The sequence below is a fragment of the Hibiscus syriacus genome, unplaced genomic scaffold (genome assembly GCF_006381635.1).
Source record: "Hibiscus syriacus cultivar Baekdansim isolate YM2019G1 unplaced genomic scaffold, ASM638163v2 tig00110528_pilon, whole genome shotgun sequence".
Classification (NCBI taxonomy): Eukaryota; Viridiplantae; Streptophyta; class Magnoliopsida; order Malvales; family Malvaceae; genus Hibiscus; species Hibiscus syriacus.
The window spans coordinates 3,901,616-3,919,060 of NW_024062770.1; the positions used below are offsets into that span (position 1 = coordinate 3,901,616).

At 37.2% G+C, this 17,445-nt stretch overlaps 1 protein-coding gene across 1 annotated transcript; it reads right to left on the reverse strand.

Moving 5' to 3' along the window:
- Positions 1 to 231: 231 nt before the first annotated feature.
- LOC120130238 (UDP-N-acetylglucosamine--dolichyl-phosphate N-acetylglucosaminephosphotransferase-like) lies at positions 232 to 17,211 on the reverse strand. The gene is made up of 11 exons (XM_039147516.1): positions 16,837 to 17,211; positions 16,395 to 16,482; positions 15,361 to 15,452; positions 15,115 to 15,233; positions 6,678 to 6,793; positions 1,880 to 2,007; positions 1,698 to 1,784; positions 1,104 to 1,164; positions 978 to 1,018; positions 770 to 890; positions 232 to 501 (listed from the first exon to the last, which is right to left on the reverse strand). Exons 1-11 carry the CDS (start codon positions 17,172 to 17,174, stop codon positions 442 to 444), a joined length of 1,251 nt encoding a protein of 416 aa, XP_039003447.1. The 5' UTR covers positions 17,175 to 17,211; the 3' UTR covers positions 232 to 441.
- Positions 17,212 to 17,445: the final 234 nt, after the last annotated feature.

Genomic DNA, 17,445 nt, shown 5'->3' on the forward strand with positions numbered 1-17,445 from the left:
TCGTAATGAAAACTAATTATAACTTTAACTGCAAAGCAAAATTAAAAAATTGAAGACCAAATTGAAGGTGCATAAAAAGTTTAGGGACCAGCGTAGCATACCCTTCAAAATATTACAAATAGCAATTCCTATATTATTCTGCATATCATATCCATAGCAATATAGGTGTACACGGAGATGAAATAAAAGTGCAGTTCAAATTATGTCAACCAATGTACAGCTTTAAACATGGCAGTGCCTCACCTCCTACGGACCTACATCAACTAGTTAAACCTCTTAAAGCAAAAAGGTAGACTGTATTTAAGTCGTGGTTTCCCGGGATCTCTAATATTCTCAAGCCTTTTTCTTCCACCAAATTAAAATTGTCATGTGATATTTTAAAAAATGAAAATTCATGAAAGTAAATAATACTATGTCAGCATTCATCATAATGTTGCCACCTTATTTGTACCAACCAGCCAGGAAGTATCTCAGCATGAAACAAAAGCAGCATCCTAGGGCCTATTGAAATGGGAAGCACACATGAGATTGGTAAGCAAATGGATGATGCACGCTAATCGGAGATCATTCCACTTTACTAAGTGTAACTAGGAAGTGTAAACTATATGTTACAATGTGCATTTTTGTTAAAATTGGTTTATATTTGGAGAGAAACCGGAAAATAGATGATCGGTTGTAAGATTGTAGAGCTGAGATGGATGCTGTAAGTTATTCACTAAAATTGAAATGCTGATTAAGTGAAGAAAGAATGCAAACATTGAAAACTAACCTGAAGAAAGAGGAGGTGTATGCAGAGTGACTTTTCCGATTTCGGCCCGACTATTCTCAAGTAAAAGTTTATGAGTGTCCCATCGCGTGTTCCAGTAAGTAGTCCGGTTTCAGGATTGAACCTAGAGATACAAAAGCCAGTGATGATAAAAGAGAAAGGAAAACTTTGATGCACGCAATCCAAGTATGATACGAGTATCAAAAGTTACCTTGGAAGACGATGACGGGGGCATTTGAAATAGCCAGAAAGCTAAAAAAAAATATTGATGTAAATGCAAATTAGATATCTTGCATGTTATTTAGTCAAGTTCTAAAGAGGACAGAGAAAGTCAAACCTGAGGAAGTGACAAGAGGAAGTTTAACACTTGAGGAAGAAAGAAAATCAAGAGTGTTTCACTGGGCCAAGAAATTTAAAGCGGAAAAAAGACGGTAAGCAAAAACATCTAATTTGACATAAAAAAAAATAAAATTAAGCTATATAAGTCCAGCAAAATAGCAAATGGCAGAAAGAAGCCTAGAAGTTGGTTGAAACTGTTTTTAGTCAACTCATATGTGTTGAATTACTCGGTAAATAGGTACCATGAATCAAAATGACAAAGGATAATGGTAAATCATCATTTTTTTGTTGAAGGGTATAAATATTCGAGAACCCAACATGCAATTAATGACAAATAAAGGATATTTCTTAAATTATGGCCTACAAATTGGCTTGCAAGGTTACTGCATCAATTTATTTATCGTAAAACTAAGACATATTAATTCCAAAAATGTAGAGTTTGACCTCAGAAGGCACTCACTGCCATGACTTTTGGGTGAAGGGACACGTATACACGATACATGCATTCAATTGTACATGCGGGAATATAGGTACTGCAATATGTAACCAAAGGCCAAGCAAAAGAAACTTATTGAAAGGAACACGCGCGCACCTATAATGTCCCAGAATTCCAACTACGGCCATGGTCATTCCAGCAAAGTATGTGTATGTATCCCCCACAAAAACTGAAGAAGGATACCTAAATAAAAAAAGGTAAAAAACCCATTAGCAAGACTTTATTAGCCAAGAAGTAGCAGCTGCAAACAGCTGGCTGTAAAATGACAGGATTATTACCAGTTGTAAGAAAGTAAAGCCAAGGAAGTGGCTAATAAGGGTTGCACAAGATAAATAGAGAAAGCATGAGCTTGTTTATACTCGGGATCCGAAGATGCTCCAATTTGCATTAAGTTATGTATCACAATCTGCGAAATGCAAAATGAAGTTAGTCTGATAAAATGCCAGATTTATATAATATTGTCAAAACAGGGAGTTTCTGTAATTCTTTCTTATATGTTTATGTAGGAAACTTACACATTTAAATATACAAGCTACTGCCTTGTCTTAAGAAACTGCTAAACTAGGTAAGTGACTGATTCTAGGAATAAATAAAGATCCCTAATGTTTAGGGATCCTAACTAATAAAAATACATCACAAATATCCCACTATATTTACATAATCTACTTACTTTAGGAATCTAATTCCCGACACTCCCCCTCAGGCTGGGGCATGGATGTCTTCTATCCTCAGCTTGCCTGTCAACTTCTGAAAATACTTACCAGGTAAACCCTTGGTAAGTATGTCTGCAACTTGATCTCCAGTGGTCACATACGGAGTACAGATCAGGCCACTGTCAAGTTTTTCTTTTATAAAATGTATATCCACTTCAACATGTTTTGTTATGTCATATTGAACTGGATTATGAGCAATATTGATTGTTGACTTTTTATCCCAGTATAGCTTCATTGGTCCATTCCATTTGACCTTCAAATCCTCTAAAATAATCTTCAGCCATAGTAACTCACAAATTCCTAGTGCCATAGCTCGAAATTCAGCTTTTACACTGAATCTTGCCACAACATTCTATTTTTTTGCTCCTACAAATGACTAGATTTCCTCCAAAGAAAGTGCAGTATCCTCAGGTTGACCTTCTATCAATTATGGACCCTGCATAGTCTACATCAGTGTATGCTTCTCTTCCTCTTTTAAACAAAATTCCTTTCCATGGTATGCCCTTCAAGTACTGCAAAATTTGAGTCACAGCCCTTAGATGTGATTCCTTAGGATTGTGCATGAACTGGCTTACAACTCCAACAACATATGTTATGTCCGGTCTGATGTGTGACAAATAAATAAGCCTTCCCACAAGTATCTGAAATGAACTTCTATCAACTGCTACATCATCATCTTTTGAATCTCCAAGCTTGTGATCGACTTCTATTGGAGTTTCTGTAAGTCTACACCCTAGTTTTCCGGTCTCCTTTAACAAATCCAAAGTATACTTTTGTTGAGATATAAAAATCTCTTGTTGTGAGTATGCCACTTCAATACCAAGGAAGTATTTTAATCTTCCAAGTTCTTTCACTTCAAACTCTTTTATGAGACACTTCTTTAGGCTTTCAATTCCTTCAGAGTCATTTCCAAGTTCTTACTAGGGTTTTATTCTTGTCCAGTGCTTCTATTTCATCTTTCATAGCCGTTTTCCACTTCTCATTCACTAATGCCTCAGATACAGCTTTAAGAATGGTGATGACATTTAGGTGGTGAGGAAGGCTTTGTGATTGGGGGATAAGTTTTTGTAAGTCATGAACAAGTAAGAAGGATGTTTTGTGGTACAGGTTCTTTTTCCTTTTCTAATACCAATGGGAAATTCAAAATCAAAAGTATACAGTATTTTCAGTGTCATTTTGATCAGAATGAGTTTCAAAATGTACCTCAGATTGCGTAGGAGCAGGAGAAGGGGATGATTGAATCTACATTGGTGCCTTCTTCCTTGAATAAACCAGTAGAGGATGAGTTGTGTCCTAAATGTTTGGTTGTGGTGTATTGGGCTCTGGTTGTGGAGAGGCTGGTGTAGGGACAGGTTGTGTTTGTTGTATTTGTTCAAAAAGTATAGGTGTGGGGAAGTCAATGAGAGGTTGAAGTAGGAAGAAATCTGCATTCTTATCTTCCCTAAATAATATCTCCCCTGAAGATAAGGAACAGTAAAATAACTTTCTTTTTCCACAAAGGTAACATCAACAGAGGTGCAGTATTTACTTGTAGCCTTTTTTAGTGGAAGAGTAGCTAATAAATATGCATTTTGATTCCCTTGGATCAAGCTTACCCGGCCTTGAGAATGTATATGAACAAAAACAACACACTTAAATATTCTAGGTTTTAGGTTCAGTGATGGGCTGAAATTTAGAAAAAAAATTGTAAGAACTTGAAGGGGACTTGAGGATTCAAGGATTTTAGTGGGTAATCAGTTTATCATGTAAGTGGCAGTTAACACAGCCTACCCAATTGTTGTTTAGGAACTTTATTTTGAAATAATAAGGCTCTTGTTTGGCAAGAATATGGCCATTCTTCCTTTCTGCTACACCATTCTATTGGGAAGTATTTACACATGAGGATTCATGTATAATACCTTTTTTTAAAAAGTAGGGAGATAAGAATTGATTAAAGTAGTCTTTGGTATTGTCTAATCTAAACCTCTTTATTTCATCCCAAATTGAGTCTTGATCATTGTATAGAAGTATTTAAAGGTAGGGTTAACATCTGATTTTTGTTTTAGTAGGAAAATCCATGTGACCCGAGTACAATCATCTATAAATGGCACATACCATCTGGTCCCAATTATGTTAGGAATAGTGGAAGGTTCCCAAACATCACTGTGAATAAGAGTAAAAGGGACTGGTGATCTTTATTGCTTGTTGGGTAAGGAGAGCGTTTATTTTTTGCTAGTTCACATACTTCACAATGCAATTCTTCAACATTTAGGGAATTAAACAAAGAGGGAAACATAGTCTTTAAAACTTTAAAAGTAGGTGACCAAGGCAAAAATGGTGTAGCCAGATTTGGTCTTTATTGGCTGTAGTTCTAATAAAAGAGACAATGGTTGGGTATTCGAGACTCTAACTGGTCCACTAGGATCTTCAAGGTAGTATAGGTCGTTTACCTCCCTAGCACGCCCAATCATCCTCTTCGTTTCTTGCTCTTGAAAAATACATTATGTAGGATGAAACAAAACATTGCAATTAGTGTCTTTGATGAGCTTGTGGATGGATATGAGATTAGTAAATAATTTTGGTACATGTAGGACATTTTTAAGTAACAGGGTTTTACTTATGGCAATATCTCCTTAGCCAGCAACAGTTAGCATTGTATCATCTGCAACTGTGATTTTTTTTGTTAATAGTACAGGGTGTGTAGATGAGAAATTTAAGTGAGGAATTAGTCATATGGTATGTGGCTCCTAAGTCAATTATCCAGGAATTTTGGGTAGGTATACGGTTGGATTACTTTAAGACATTAGAATCCTGAGAAAAGGAAGAAGATATACCTGAGAATACCAAATTGCATGTACCTGTAGAAGAATGATTCTCTAAGGATTTCGATAGACTCTTTAGTTTTTCTACTTCTTCCCTGTTGACTCAACAGATTGTTCTTCAGGTTCCTTAACCACTTGTTTGGTTATATACGCTCTGCTTTATCCTCTTGATGAACCTCCTCTTTTTGTGAAGTTCCTACTTGTTGACTGAGGCTTCCCATGTAACCTCCAGCACTTCCCTTTAGTGTGGCGAGGCTTCTTCCAGAAAGCACACCATAAAGTCTCTGTTTAATGCTATTGTTGCTTCTAACTTCGAAATTTTGCTACTCCAGGTGTGTTGGTTCCTCAGTTACAGCCCTAGTGACCAAGGGTGAACTCTGTATTTAACTATTTTCAAGCAAGATTACTCCTCTTCTTTCTTCCTCAACACAAAAGATAGCAATAGTCTCATTCAGTGAGTGCATGTCTTCTTTTCCTAGGATTTGGACTCTCACTGCATCAAATTCAATATTTAGTCCAACAAAAAAATCATAAACTTTGTCCTTTTCGACAAACCTCGTTAGAATTGTTGTATCTTCACTGCATTTCATTTCGATGCATTGATAGTGATTCATCTCCTGCCAAAGATTCTACAGCAAGTTATAGTACTCAGTAATTGATTTGCTTCCCTGTTTGGTGGATGAAATCTTGCTCTTGATTTCATATATCTAGGCAACATCTCGGACCTTAGAATAGGTTTGTTTTGTTGCCTCCCATATTTCCTGAGCTATCCTAAGAAACATAGAAGTGTCACTTATCTTAGACACCATTAAATTCTATAGCCAAGAGATAACTAGCGAGTCTTGTTCATCTCAAGCCTCGAACCTAGGGTCTCCTTCTTTAGGACCAGTTCCAAGGGGATGACTGAGCTTACCTCTTCCTTTTAGGAAGGTTCAAATCAATTGGGACCAATTAAAATAGTTTTTACTATTCAATCTATAGGCAGCTTGTATGTTTTGTAAGTCACTAATTAGATTAGAGTGACTTCCTTCACTCATTGTGCCTATTTGATCAGCCTCCGAACTGCTAGAATCAACTCCATCAACCATGTTTTTTGTAAGACAGATACCTCATACTCTAAAGAGAAGATTAGAACAGAGAAGGGCAAATTCGACATCAGGAAGTGTTTTCACACCATCGACCGACATCGACTCATCCCAATCTTTAAGGAGGAGATCAACGATCCCAAGTTCTTTTACCCCATTCAGAAAATCGACTTAAATACGAATTACAAGACCTAAATAATGAGTTAGAGAGGCTCTGATACCATGTCGAAACAGGGAGTTTATGTAATTACTTCTTATATGTTTTATGTAGGAAACTTACACATTTAAATATATAAAGCTATTGTATTATCTTAGGAAACTGCTAAACTAGTTAAGTGATTGATTCTAGGAATAAATAAAGATCCCTAAAGTTTAAGGATCCTAACAAATAAAATACATCACAAAGATCATACCATATTTACATAATCTACTTAATTTAGGAATCTAATTATCATTATCATTATCATTTATGCTCACAGCTGATGAAATCACAACTGTCTGCCCGACTTCAAGGCCATTCACACCAGCATGAATGTTAATGGAATTTGTGCAGAATATTGCCAAAAGCCACATATACAATTTGTACACCCATCCTGCCACAACAAAACTAACCGTGAGTTACTCGCATGGATAAACAGCTCACTGACTCGGTGGTCTAAACACAAACACAAATTCAAATTTTGTTTCTCTATTTTTTAATAGATTACAAATAAGAAGGGAAATCAGAATTGAAGATTAGAAAAACTTTTAGCAGTTTAAAAAGGATAAATCATGAAAAGGTAACTTAAGATGGGAGAGAAAGCAAAGATAATAAAGATAAGGTAATTTTTATGCCCAAATTGAACTCTAAAATATGCATAAAAAATTATAATGTTAGTCCCACTTTTTTTTCACACATAAAAGGTTTAATGTTAACTCCAAAATTTTGGGCCAATGTTCTTTCCATATAGAAAGGTTAATGTTTAACTATATCCAAGACATATCCCAACATGTTCCTTTACATCTTCACATATCCTCCAACATGCACGGGCATAAGGATATTTAATTTTAACATGGTAAAAATTTGGAGTGTTGTTGCTTCAAAGACAAATAAATTTGTCTTAAAATAGAAGGAAACAGGAAAAGAAAAAAGGCATGATGTACAATTTATTTTTTTTTTTATAGGAATAGGAGGTCTCATTAAAAACCTCCCTCTTAGAGGATCTTACCCATAAAGTAAGACCCAACTAGCGGAAGGAGGAAAAGAGTACCTCAATTTATTAATGAAAGCCAAGTTACATAAGACTTAAAAACACTTTTACAAACAACATAATACTTCACACACTCCTCTAGCTTCTAAGCTCAGAAACAGACACCAACTGAAACAGACAAAAAAAATCACCCGATCCCCTCTTTTGCTAGCTTGTCAGCCTCGCAATTACAAGACCTTGGAATCCACCTTACAATAAAATTTCTAAAAGAAACAATAGATACAATTTCCTTAACAAAATTCGAAAGGGAAATAGGAACCAAAGCTTGATCTTTGATCCAATCCACGACCAGCTTGCAATCACATTCAATAATGAGTCTGCCCTTCAACAACCATTCTGAAGAAACAAAGATATCAATGCCTCTTCTTACAGCTTTCAATTCTGCTAAATAGGGATAAGAAGGACCAACATTTTCTGAAAAAGAGATGAGTGTAACCCGATTCCAATCCCTGAGAAGACCCCCTATTCCAGCCACTCTCCCAACTCTACTACAAGCCCCATCCACATTGAATTTAAAAAAATCAACTGGAGGAGGAAACCACCCGCACCCTGATCTGTGAAGTTCCTTAGGGGCAGAGATACTATCTGCCAAGGAAGGATCACCAATTAAAGAATCCACCTTAATATAGGAAAGAGGATATTTTGCTAGAAACCATCTTGCTAGCCTTAAGCGAACAGTGAAAAACAATGAAAGCTTGTCCAGTTTACCATTATCAAAGATAATATCATTTCTGATTCTCCAAATTGACCATAGCACTACACCCGGAATAAACTTCCAAATAACCGAAGAAGGCCTCAAATCAGACCAAGAACTAAGTAAGGAAGGAGGGTCAAGTGGAAAAGCTAAACTAATACCCCAATAACAAATTAATTTATTCCACAGCTCCCACGAAACCTGACAGAACAAAAAAAGATGCTGGACAGATTCTTCACATAGATTGCAAAAAGGGCAGAGAGTATCCTCCCCTAAAGTAACCCCCCTTTTCATCAATTCCATTCTAACAGCAACTTTTTGATGAGATAGCTGCCAAAGGAAAGTCTCCACTCTAGGAGGGACTAATCCCAGCCAACACAGTTTCTCCACTGAAATGTATCCTCATAAACAGACTCTAGAGATTTCCTGCACTCTTTGACAGAAAACAGCCCGTCCCCCAAGCCATCCCACAGCAGGCAATCCTCCAAAGATTCAATCAGTTTAATGTCTTTAAGGCTGTTCAATAATTCAACCAACTGCAACACTTCCCAATCACAAAGATTCCTCCTTGTTTTAATATTCCACTCCCATCCATTCAAATCAAAACTACCAAAGCAGCCACATTGCCATCTTTGTTAGTAGAAAGTGCAAAAATCCTAGGAAAAAGTATTTTTAATGGACAATCCCCAAGCCAAGTATCCTTCCAAAAAGAGACAGATTCTCCATTCCCTATTTGAATTTTTGCATGAGATCTAAGGCACCCTCCAATGAAGTCATTCTTTGAGAAGTTATGACAATTCCCCTCCAAATCCACGAGTCTTTATGAGATAGGGCCTTAGTGATATCCAAGGAATGACAACTCACATTATGTTTACAACAAAAGAATTTCTTCCATATCGAGTCTTTCTCATTTGCAAACTTCCATACCCACTTCCCCAACAACGCTCGATTGGTAAGATTCAAATCAACAACTCCTAAACCTCCACCACTCAACGGCTTACAAATCTTTTTCCAACTAACCCAATGCATTCTCTTTTTCTCACCCCCTCCACCCCAAAGAAAATTCGACATCAAAGAATTTAACTGTTGAGAAATAGTAGATGGCATCTTGAAAATAGATAGGTAAAAAATGGGTAAAGATGAAAGTACCGACTTTATAAGCACCAATCTGCCAGCCATGGATAAAGATGAAGCTTTCCACCCCACCAATTTTCTACTAAAGTTCTCTATGACCGGCTCCCACAACTTCTCTGAATTCTTTTTTGCCCCCAAAGGGAGGCCTAAATAAACTGTCGGGAAAGAGCCAATAGAACAGCCAATATCCCTCGCCCATTCTTCAAGTAAGTCATTCTCCATATTAATACCATAAAGTTTACTTTTGGCTAAATTGAGATGGAGCCCCGTCATTAGGCCAAAAATCCTCAAAACTCTTCTAACATTCTTGATCTGGGTAATAGAGGCTCGACAGAATATAATTAAATCGTCCGCAAACTGAAGGTGTGATAAATTAAAGGAGTTTTGATCATTGCCGAACGAAAACCCTTGAAACAGACCCAAAACCACTGCTTTTGAAAGCATCTTGTGAAGCAATTCCCCAACAACATTGAACAGAATAGGAGAGAGGCTACATCCTTGCCTTAATCCTTTATCAATAAGAAATTCTTCTGTAGGGGACCCATTGACTAGGACCGATATAGAAGCTGTGGAAATACATTGTGTGATCCAAGAACACCACCTATCACCAAAACCCATCTCTTTCAATAATCTTATAACAATCTGCCATTCCACTGTGTCATACGCTCTGCTGAAGTCTACTTTAAAGACAACCCCTTTAAGCCCTTGTTTCCTCCAACTGTCAATTCCTTCATTGGCCACACAAACACATTCCAACAATTGTCTCCCCGGAATAAATGCAAACTGATTAGGACTGATAATATCTTTGACACAAGAAATAAGTCTCTTTGAAAGCACTTTTGATAGAATTTTATATAGGCTGCCCACAAGACTAATGGGTCTATAGTCTTCTATACTCTCCGGATTACCTTTCTTTGGGATCAAGGTAATAAAAGCGTGGTTAACCCCGTGTACCCACTCCTTTCCTTCAAAGAAATCTGAAACAAACTCCATAATCTGCTCCTTCAAATGATTCCAGTATTTCTTATAAAAACCCATGGTAAAACCATCCGGACCGGGAGCTTTAGCACTATCAGAAGAAGAAATTGCATTCCACACTTCTTGCTCTGTAAATTCCTCCTCCAGATAAATCCTTTGAACTGCTGATATTTTCATAAAATCAAAATCTAGACCCTCAACCTCAAAAGCCGCTTTTGTGTTGTATGCAGTCCTGAAAAACTCATAAACACTGTTTTTTATCTTAACTGGATCCGAAATTACCACCCCTTCAATTTTCAGAGAATGAATAGTGTTAACACTATTTCTTTTCATAGCAGTAAGGTGAAAAAACCTCGTATTTTTGTCTCCGTTTTTGATCCATCTATTTCTTGAATTCTGCCACCAAATGCTTTCTTCGATCCTTAACAATCTCCACAGCTCATTTTTGAATTCAATCAACTGATCCCATTCCCCCTTAGATAACATTCCACCTTGTGACTTTAAATCCAATTCATTTATTTTAACTTCAAGCAGCGAAATGGAGTCTGATAGCCCTAAATGACTGCTGCCAGGCCAATTTCTGATCTTCTTCTTCGCGTTTTGTAACAGCCTGAAAATCCCCCCTCTATTCCTCTTCTTCTTCTCATCAACCACACAACCTTCAACCAAATCATCAAACCCTTTCTCCTCTAACAGAAAATTAAATAGCCTAAAGGGTTTGGGGCCCCAATTGTGACTAACATCCTCCAGCAAGACCGGATTATGATCTGAAATTGATTTTGGTAAAAGGCATTGTGAAATCCTAGGAAAGCTGTTCAAAAATCTGCCACAAATTAGAAATCGATCTAGTCTAACCCATGTTGACAACTCTCTATTACTGCACCAGGTGAAAGTTCCTCCTGACATAGGCAGATCCATAAGGTTAGCTTGTTGTATAAATGATCTAAGAGTTTCAATAGCATGCCAATTTTGTGATCTCCCTTGCTTTTCTTCCGGAACAAGATACACATTGAAATCACCCCCAATACAAACTGGCAAATTCGTCAAACTAACATAACTCAGCAGCTCCCCAAAGAATTCCTCCTTATCAGCTTCAATAACAGGTCCATAGACATTAATGAAGACAAACTCCTTTTGGCCATTCAAAAATTCCCCACTAATGCTATAAACCTACTATGAACATGCTGGATAGTGACATTGAAAACGTTTTCATTCCACATACTAATCAAACCACCCTTAGACCCCTGTGCAGGAGAAACCACCACTCCCTTCAGCAAATTTCCTCCAATCCTCCTTAAGATCGACGCATGACACTGGTCAAGTTTAGATTCTTGAATAAAAATCATAACAGGTTTTAACTTCTTAACTTGCCTTGCCACTGCTAAAGATTTTTCCTTCCTCCCTAAACCTCTAATGTTCCAAGTAAGGATACTAAATTTCTGCATATACTGACTTCAAAACCAAACACCAAAAATATACCCTGCAAACCAGCATATCACCCTTCCCTTCCTACCTCCAAACCCTTTTCAAGACTCACAATTTTATCATAAAAGCCTTCCTCCCTTCCTTAAAAGAAATACCTAACATCTGACACACTTCCCATGTGGCCATTGCTTCCTCTACCAGCTTCGAAAAAAGAGATGAAGAAGCAGTAGAAATATTCACCATTTCCAAAGCTTCACTGATTAGAGCTCTTCTCTTCCTTCTTTTATTAAATCGAGACCCTGAAGCAGTGTAAGGAGCTGCCAGACTCTCTGAATGATTACTGCCAATTAATGGGACATTCGGAGTCTTCGGAACATCTAATGAACAATTGATATCCTCTTCCTGACCAATTCCCCTATATTCTGAAAAATTCTGCTGAAAATATCTGCTTTCATTTGCCTTCTGTCCTTGATTCAGATTAACCTCTGAACAAAATAATTCTGTTTCGTTATTTGCATCTAACCAAATTCGTCTATTTCTTGACCTTCTATAGACTCTAGCATATCGACCTCTTTCTCTCCTACCACCGGGTGCACTTCTAATTGACAGACAAGCATAATTTGAATGTCCCATTTTCCAACTTTTAGAGCTCTTCATAAATCCTCCATTATTATCCTCCTGCATGAAACTTCCTTCTGCTATCTTACCACGAGCAGAAATTTCATCACCCTGGCCTTCCCCATTATCCTCTTCTGGAATATTGCAACTATCATCCTCCATTAAATCATAAAGAGACTGGAACTTATTTTGTTTATCCAGCCCATCCCACTTAATTTTAACAGCAGGCCCAGCAGGAATTATTTTAGAGACTGGAGAAGATGATTCCCCATTAGAATCAGATTGGGCTGGATGTAACTGATCCACTTCCTTTCGCAGCCCTAGCCCCGCAAAATCTCTATAGGAATTAGACTCAAATTCAAATTCAAAATTTTCTGACAACCCATTAATGATAGGTTTCGTGTGGGACTTATGTTTCAGAGATTGTTCCCCGCCACCTTTTAACCTCCCACTTTCTTGACCCTGCTGTAACCACGTGTCCACCTTTGACCCTACTTCCTCTGCTGACTTCTCCCACTTGTCTTCTTCCTTCTCTGAGTTGACTCCTTCATCCTCCTTCGAAAAATCATCACTACTCCCATCATCAAAATACTTCTGCAGCTCCTCTCCGATTCCAGCTTGGAAATTGTTGCACTTCTGTCCCGTATTTATTATGACTTTAAAAGATCTTCCATATGACCCTACATAAGTATATTCGGGTATATCAAAAGGACTTGCTACCCTTAACAGTAATCTCGCTGAAGAAAGATCATCTCTATTCCTTGTCTCCTCCATGATACTCACAAGCTCTCCCCACATTCCTGCAAGTTTCTCCAGAAAAGGTGCAGACCAACTAAGAAATGGTAGCCCCACCAACTCTACCAAGCAGTACGCCAGTGGAACTCCTTCTTCGTTTAACAATGGAGATAACCACTTAAACCAAAGGAACAACTTCTCTCTACTGGACGACCAAGCCTTTAAGAAATCTTCATTAGAACTGAATATAACGATACAAGCATTCTTAACATAACCCCAGCTTACTATTTTGACCTCATAACCCTCCTTCGCCAGGGCCTTTTTCACCATATCAGACTGACGGGGATATTTCAAAACCCCCGTTAAAGAATTCTTCACCCATCTTGAATCTTCAGAAGGAATGTGCATATCCCATACGTTCCTTAGCCCATTTGCTTTCAAATTTTGTCCTCCCTTAATTCCCGCTCTATCGTGCTCCGCTCTTACCTCTACATTCACCACCTCCTTATACGTTCTGCCATCCCTCGGGCTGCTCGGCTTTCCCATTACCACCTGCTGCCTACCTTCCTCCCCTCGCACATGCTTGTTGCCTTTCACCTGGAACTTTTTGTCATCAGTTGCTCTTCTCCTTTCCTTCTGATACTTTGCAACCCCCACTGAGACTCTCTTCCCATCTATCAGCGTTCCATTGACGTTCTGAATCGCTCTTCTACAACCTTCCTCCATCGCATATTGCACAAAGGCAAACGTTGATGACTTATAATTTGGTTTCACCATAAAACTTGGAATATAGACCCTTAAAACACGACCATAAATATCGAAGATCTCTCTTAACTCTCTTCTAGTAACTCTCTTACTAAGATTGTCTACGAAAACAGTCCATTCTTTATCGGAAGAAGAACGACCTGTCACCCGCTCTCTACTTCTCTCTCTACCTTTCTCACTCATGTTTATAGCTGTTTATACCCTTATATAGATTAATTCTATTTACGTTGTATTTTTCTCATGAGAGATGGTTAAAAGTTGCAGATTACACGGAAAGAGGAGAAGGTGGCAAAGGAGAAAGTCCTTGCACAAGCTGCCTCCGTACAAAAGTAAATAGATCGTCTTGAAGCAAGTTATCTGAGTTGGAGACGAGGCTGGATTCATCAAAAATAGCTGCACTTCGGGGAGGCATTGGTGGAAATGGCCAGAGCTCTTCTGTCAATGAGGTGAATCACGTTCCAAGCTTCTCTAAAATGGTGGTTGACATCAAGGATTATTCTGGTAGAAGAAGTTTGAAACACGAGCGTGAGTGCTTATCAGAAGAGAAGATAGTGGTATTCCTTCCATGTTCTCATCAGGTCCTATGCGTCAAATGCAATGAGCTCCACAAGAAACAACGGATGAAGGACTGCCCCGCTTGTAGGAGCCTGATCGATTGCCGCATATGTGCACGTTTTGCTAAGCCACGGGCTATGGCTCTCTGAACCTTTTTGCTTGACTAAGACCAGTGAGTTGATGGTGGATAGCTGAAAAGGGTCTTTTTGTTTGTTTTAGGATCCTTTGAATAGTTCATACCAGTAGCTCAAATTAAATAGAAAATTTATAGCTTATGATGTACAATTTATATAATAACCGAATCCTTTCCTTGATGCTGTTCATAATTAAATCAAAGGTCCACTCCAAATTTCTTCCATAATATATTAGCCTAGGGTAGATATTCAACTCATCGGTTACCAGTCTTAATATCACTGAGCCAGATCAATTAGAACTTCATGGTTGTCCATCGTACTCAAATTCTCCTCTATCTGAATAACCCTACTTGACACCCATATTTAACATCAAAGGTCAACAACTTGGAACCTCAATCAGAATAATTTGCAAAGGTGAAAACCCTAAATGACTTGAGCCAAAGGCAACACAGCATGACAAGTAGCCAGAACTTTGAGATTCTAGTGTTTATTAGAGTTAGGTTGATGACCCTTAAAGAAAAGAAGGTATCATAGCACAAGAAAAATGAGGCCAACAGAACAAACACCATCAACATCACAAAAGGATCTTATTCTTACTGACAAATTAACTCGGTATTGTTCCATACCTAGATCCAACACCTCTTGCCCAACATATGAAACAAGAGGCTTTGGTATGATGATAGTTGTATGTCCAGCATAGGCCATCAACAATGGAAGTGCAGCAATTGACGGTAGTAGAAGTTTCCTGCTCTTCATAAAAAAGAAAGTGAGGATCTTGTTAAGCATTTGTTCGGAAGCCATACACACCCTTCTAAATAATTTACAAGATTTTGTGGAGTACACTAAAACCTTAAGGCTAAGGATATACTCACACTCTCCAAGGCACATCCAGGACATCATCTACAAATCCAAGTAAAATCATGAAGCAGATGGATGCTAAGGCTGCATTATACTCAACGAGCCACTGAATAAACAATAGTCAACAGATTCTTCTTAAATCGTATAAAACATTAAACTCTGTGTGAATAAGCTAACATCAAACCTACTGCAACAAGAACTTGCACTAAAATTATGATGCAAGAGCAAAAAACTTTATGAACTTGAAGTTGGAGAAAATAACAGAGCGTGATAAGTACAAGAAAAAGAATGAAATAAAAATTTCAAAGAATAAAGTGGAGTTATCTCAAAGTTCAATGTTCCAAATATTGTGCTCAACTTAACTAAGCTTTAATGCAGACTACTAGATGTCAGATGCATAAAATTTTCCCTGCGTTAATCTTTTACAACTAACTCTACTTGTATCACAAATAAGAAAAATATATCAATATCATTTTCCGTGTTTCAACATCGACCAGTGGCAATCTATTAGAAATTCCATAGCATGCTTTTGCAAAATACATGTTGATGAAAGAAAGGAATATGGCAGGAATACAATCAAAAACAGAAGAATGAGAACAAATATTACTATGACCGAGTTCAGTTGGTGAAAAGGAATGAGTTCATATTTTTATTCTATTTTATATTTTCTTGGAATGGTCCATGTCAATTTTATGATCCATGTTCAGGGTTTGTTTTATTGTATTTTATATTTGCTATAAGCCTATAACCATTTTGTCTTACACGTTCTAATTAAATTTCCTTTTTATATATTTTACTTATTTTTTCTTCTCTCGCTGTTCTTTATGATACCTCACTAATTTTGCTTTCATACAAGTTCCACCACTAATAACTCAAATGCACCAATAGTTATAACTGTGAACTCAGTTCCCTCAAAAATGGTATCAGCCATTGCTAGTGTTTGAATTATTTTATAAACTATTTCCATGATATTGTACAATAAAACTGCACAAATGCAAAATTGAAAAGGAAGAGCATGCAAAAAAGCAGCAAGAAACGTCAAACTTACATTTGAATCTGCTGTGAAGTTAAAATACTGGAACAAGATTGCCAAAACCAAGAAAACAATGCCGACAACGATTCCCAATGACTCGGGCCTGTAAAATCCGAAGCAGCCTTCACTAACTAGCGTGTTCACTTTATTTTCCATAAAAATTTCATGAATAAAAAAAATAGCGTAAACCACCATTGAGGATCTAATGTATTGACAATTCAATAAAATGTTAAAGTAGAAACATTTATTAAACAGCGTAAAGTTTTTAGTTTTATACAAATGGACAAAGATCTAGCCAGTACACTGAGCTTGTGATCTTGAACAAAAATCCAAACGCAATTTAGCTAATTCAATCAAAATTGAAAACTAAAACATACCCAAATCAATAAAATTCAAAGGCAATTGAAACCCAAGAAAAAATTCCGATATGGGAAAAAGAAAAGGTTTTAGGACATACACTTTAACATCGCCTTGAGGGGTACCCTTCTTGTTAATATCAAACCCAAATAAGCCGCGTTTCGAAACGTATCTTGAAGCAACAGGTATCATTCTCTGAGTAAGGAAGAAGCCGGCGACACAAAGGGCGGCGTTGATAAGGATAGGTCTCCTGAGGTCTTGGTCGATCATGTAGTGTTGGTAAAGAAGGTAAAAGTATGGGATCGAAAAGAAAAGAGAAAATTTAAAGATTAAGGCTTTTTTAGGTGGAGCGATAGGAGGCTCGATTTGGTGGGTGGTGGTTGTTTCTGGGGATGGAGGAGGGCTTGCCTTTGTTGAACCTCTCTTGCGAGCTGCCATGGCTGCTGTGTTCTGTACAAAAAAAATGTTTTATTTTTCTCTCCACTCTTTAAATTTTAACTGGATCTATATAATGGGAAGACTTACGCATTACTTTTGAATAGTGGGCTGAAAAAGTAATTTTAAATTATGTTTTATTAAAAATCATTTTTTAAAATCAATTTTAAAAGTACTTTAAAATTCCAGTGTTTAATATTGTTATTATAAAATATTTTTAATAAGATAAAATATATGCTTTACACATTATATTATAAATTCAAAATATATTAAC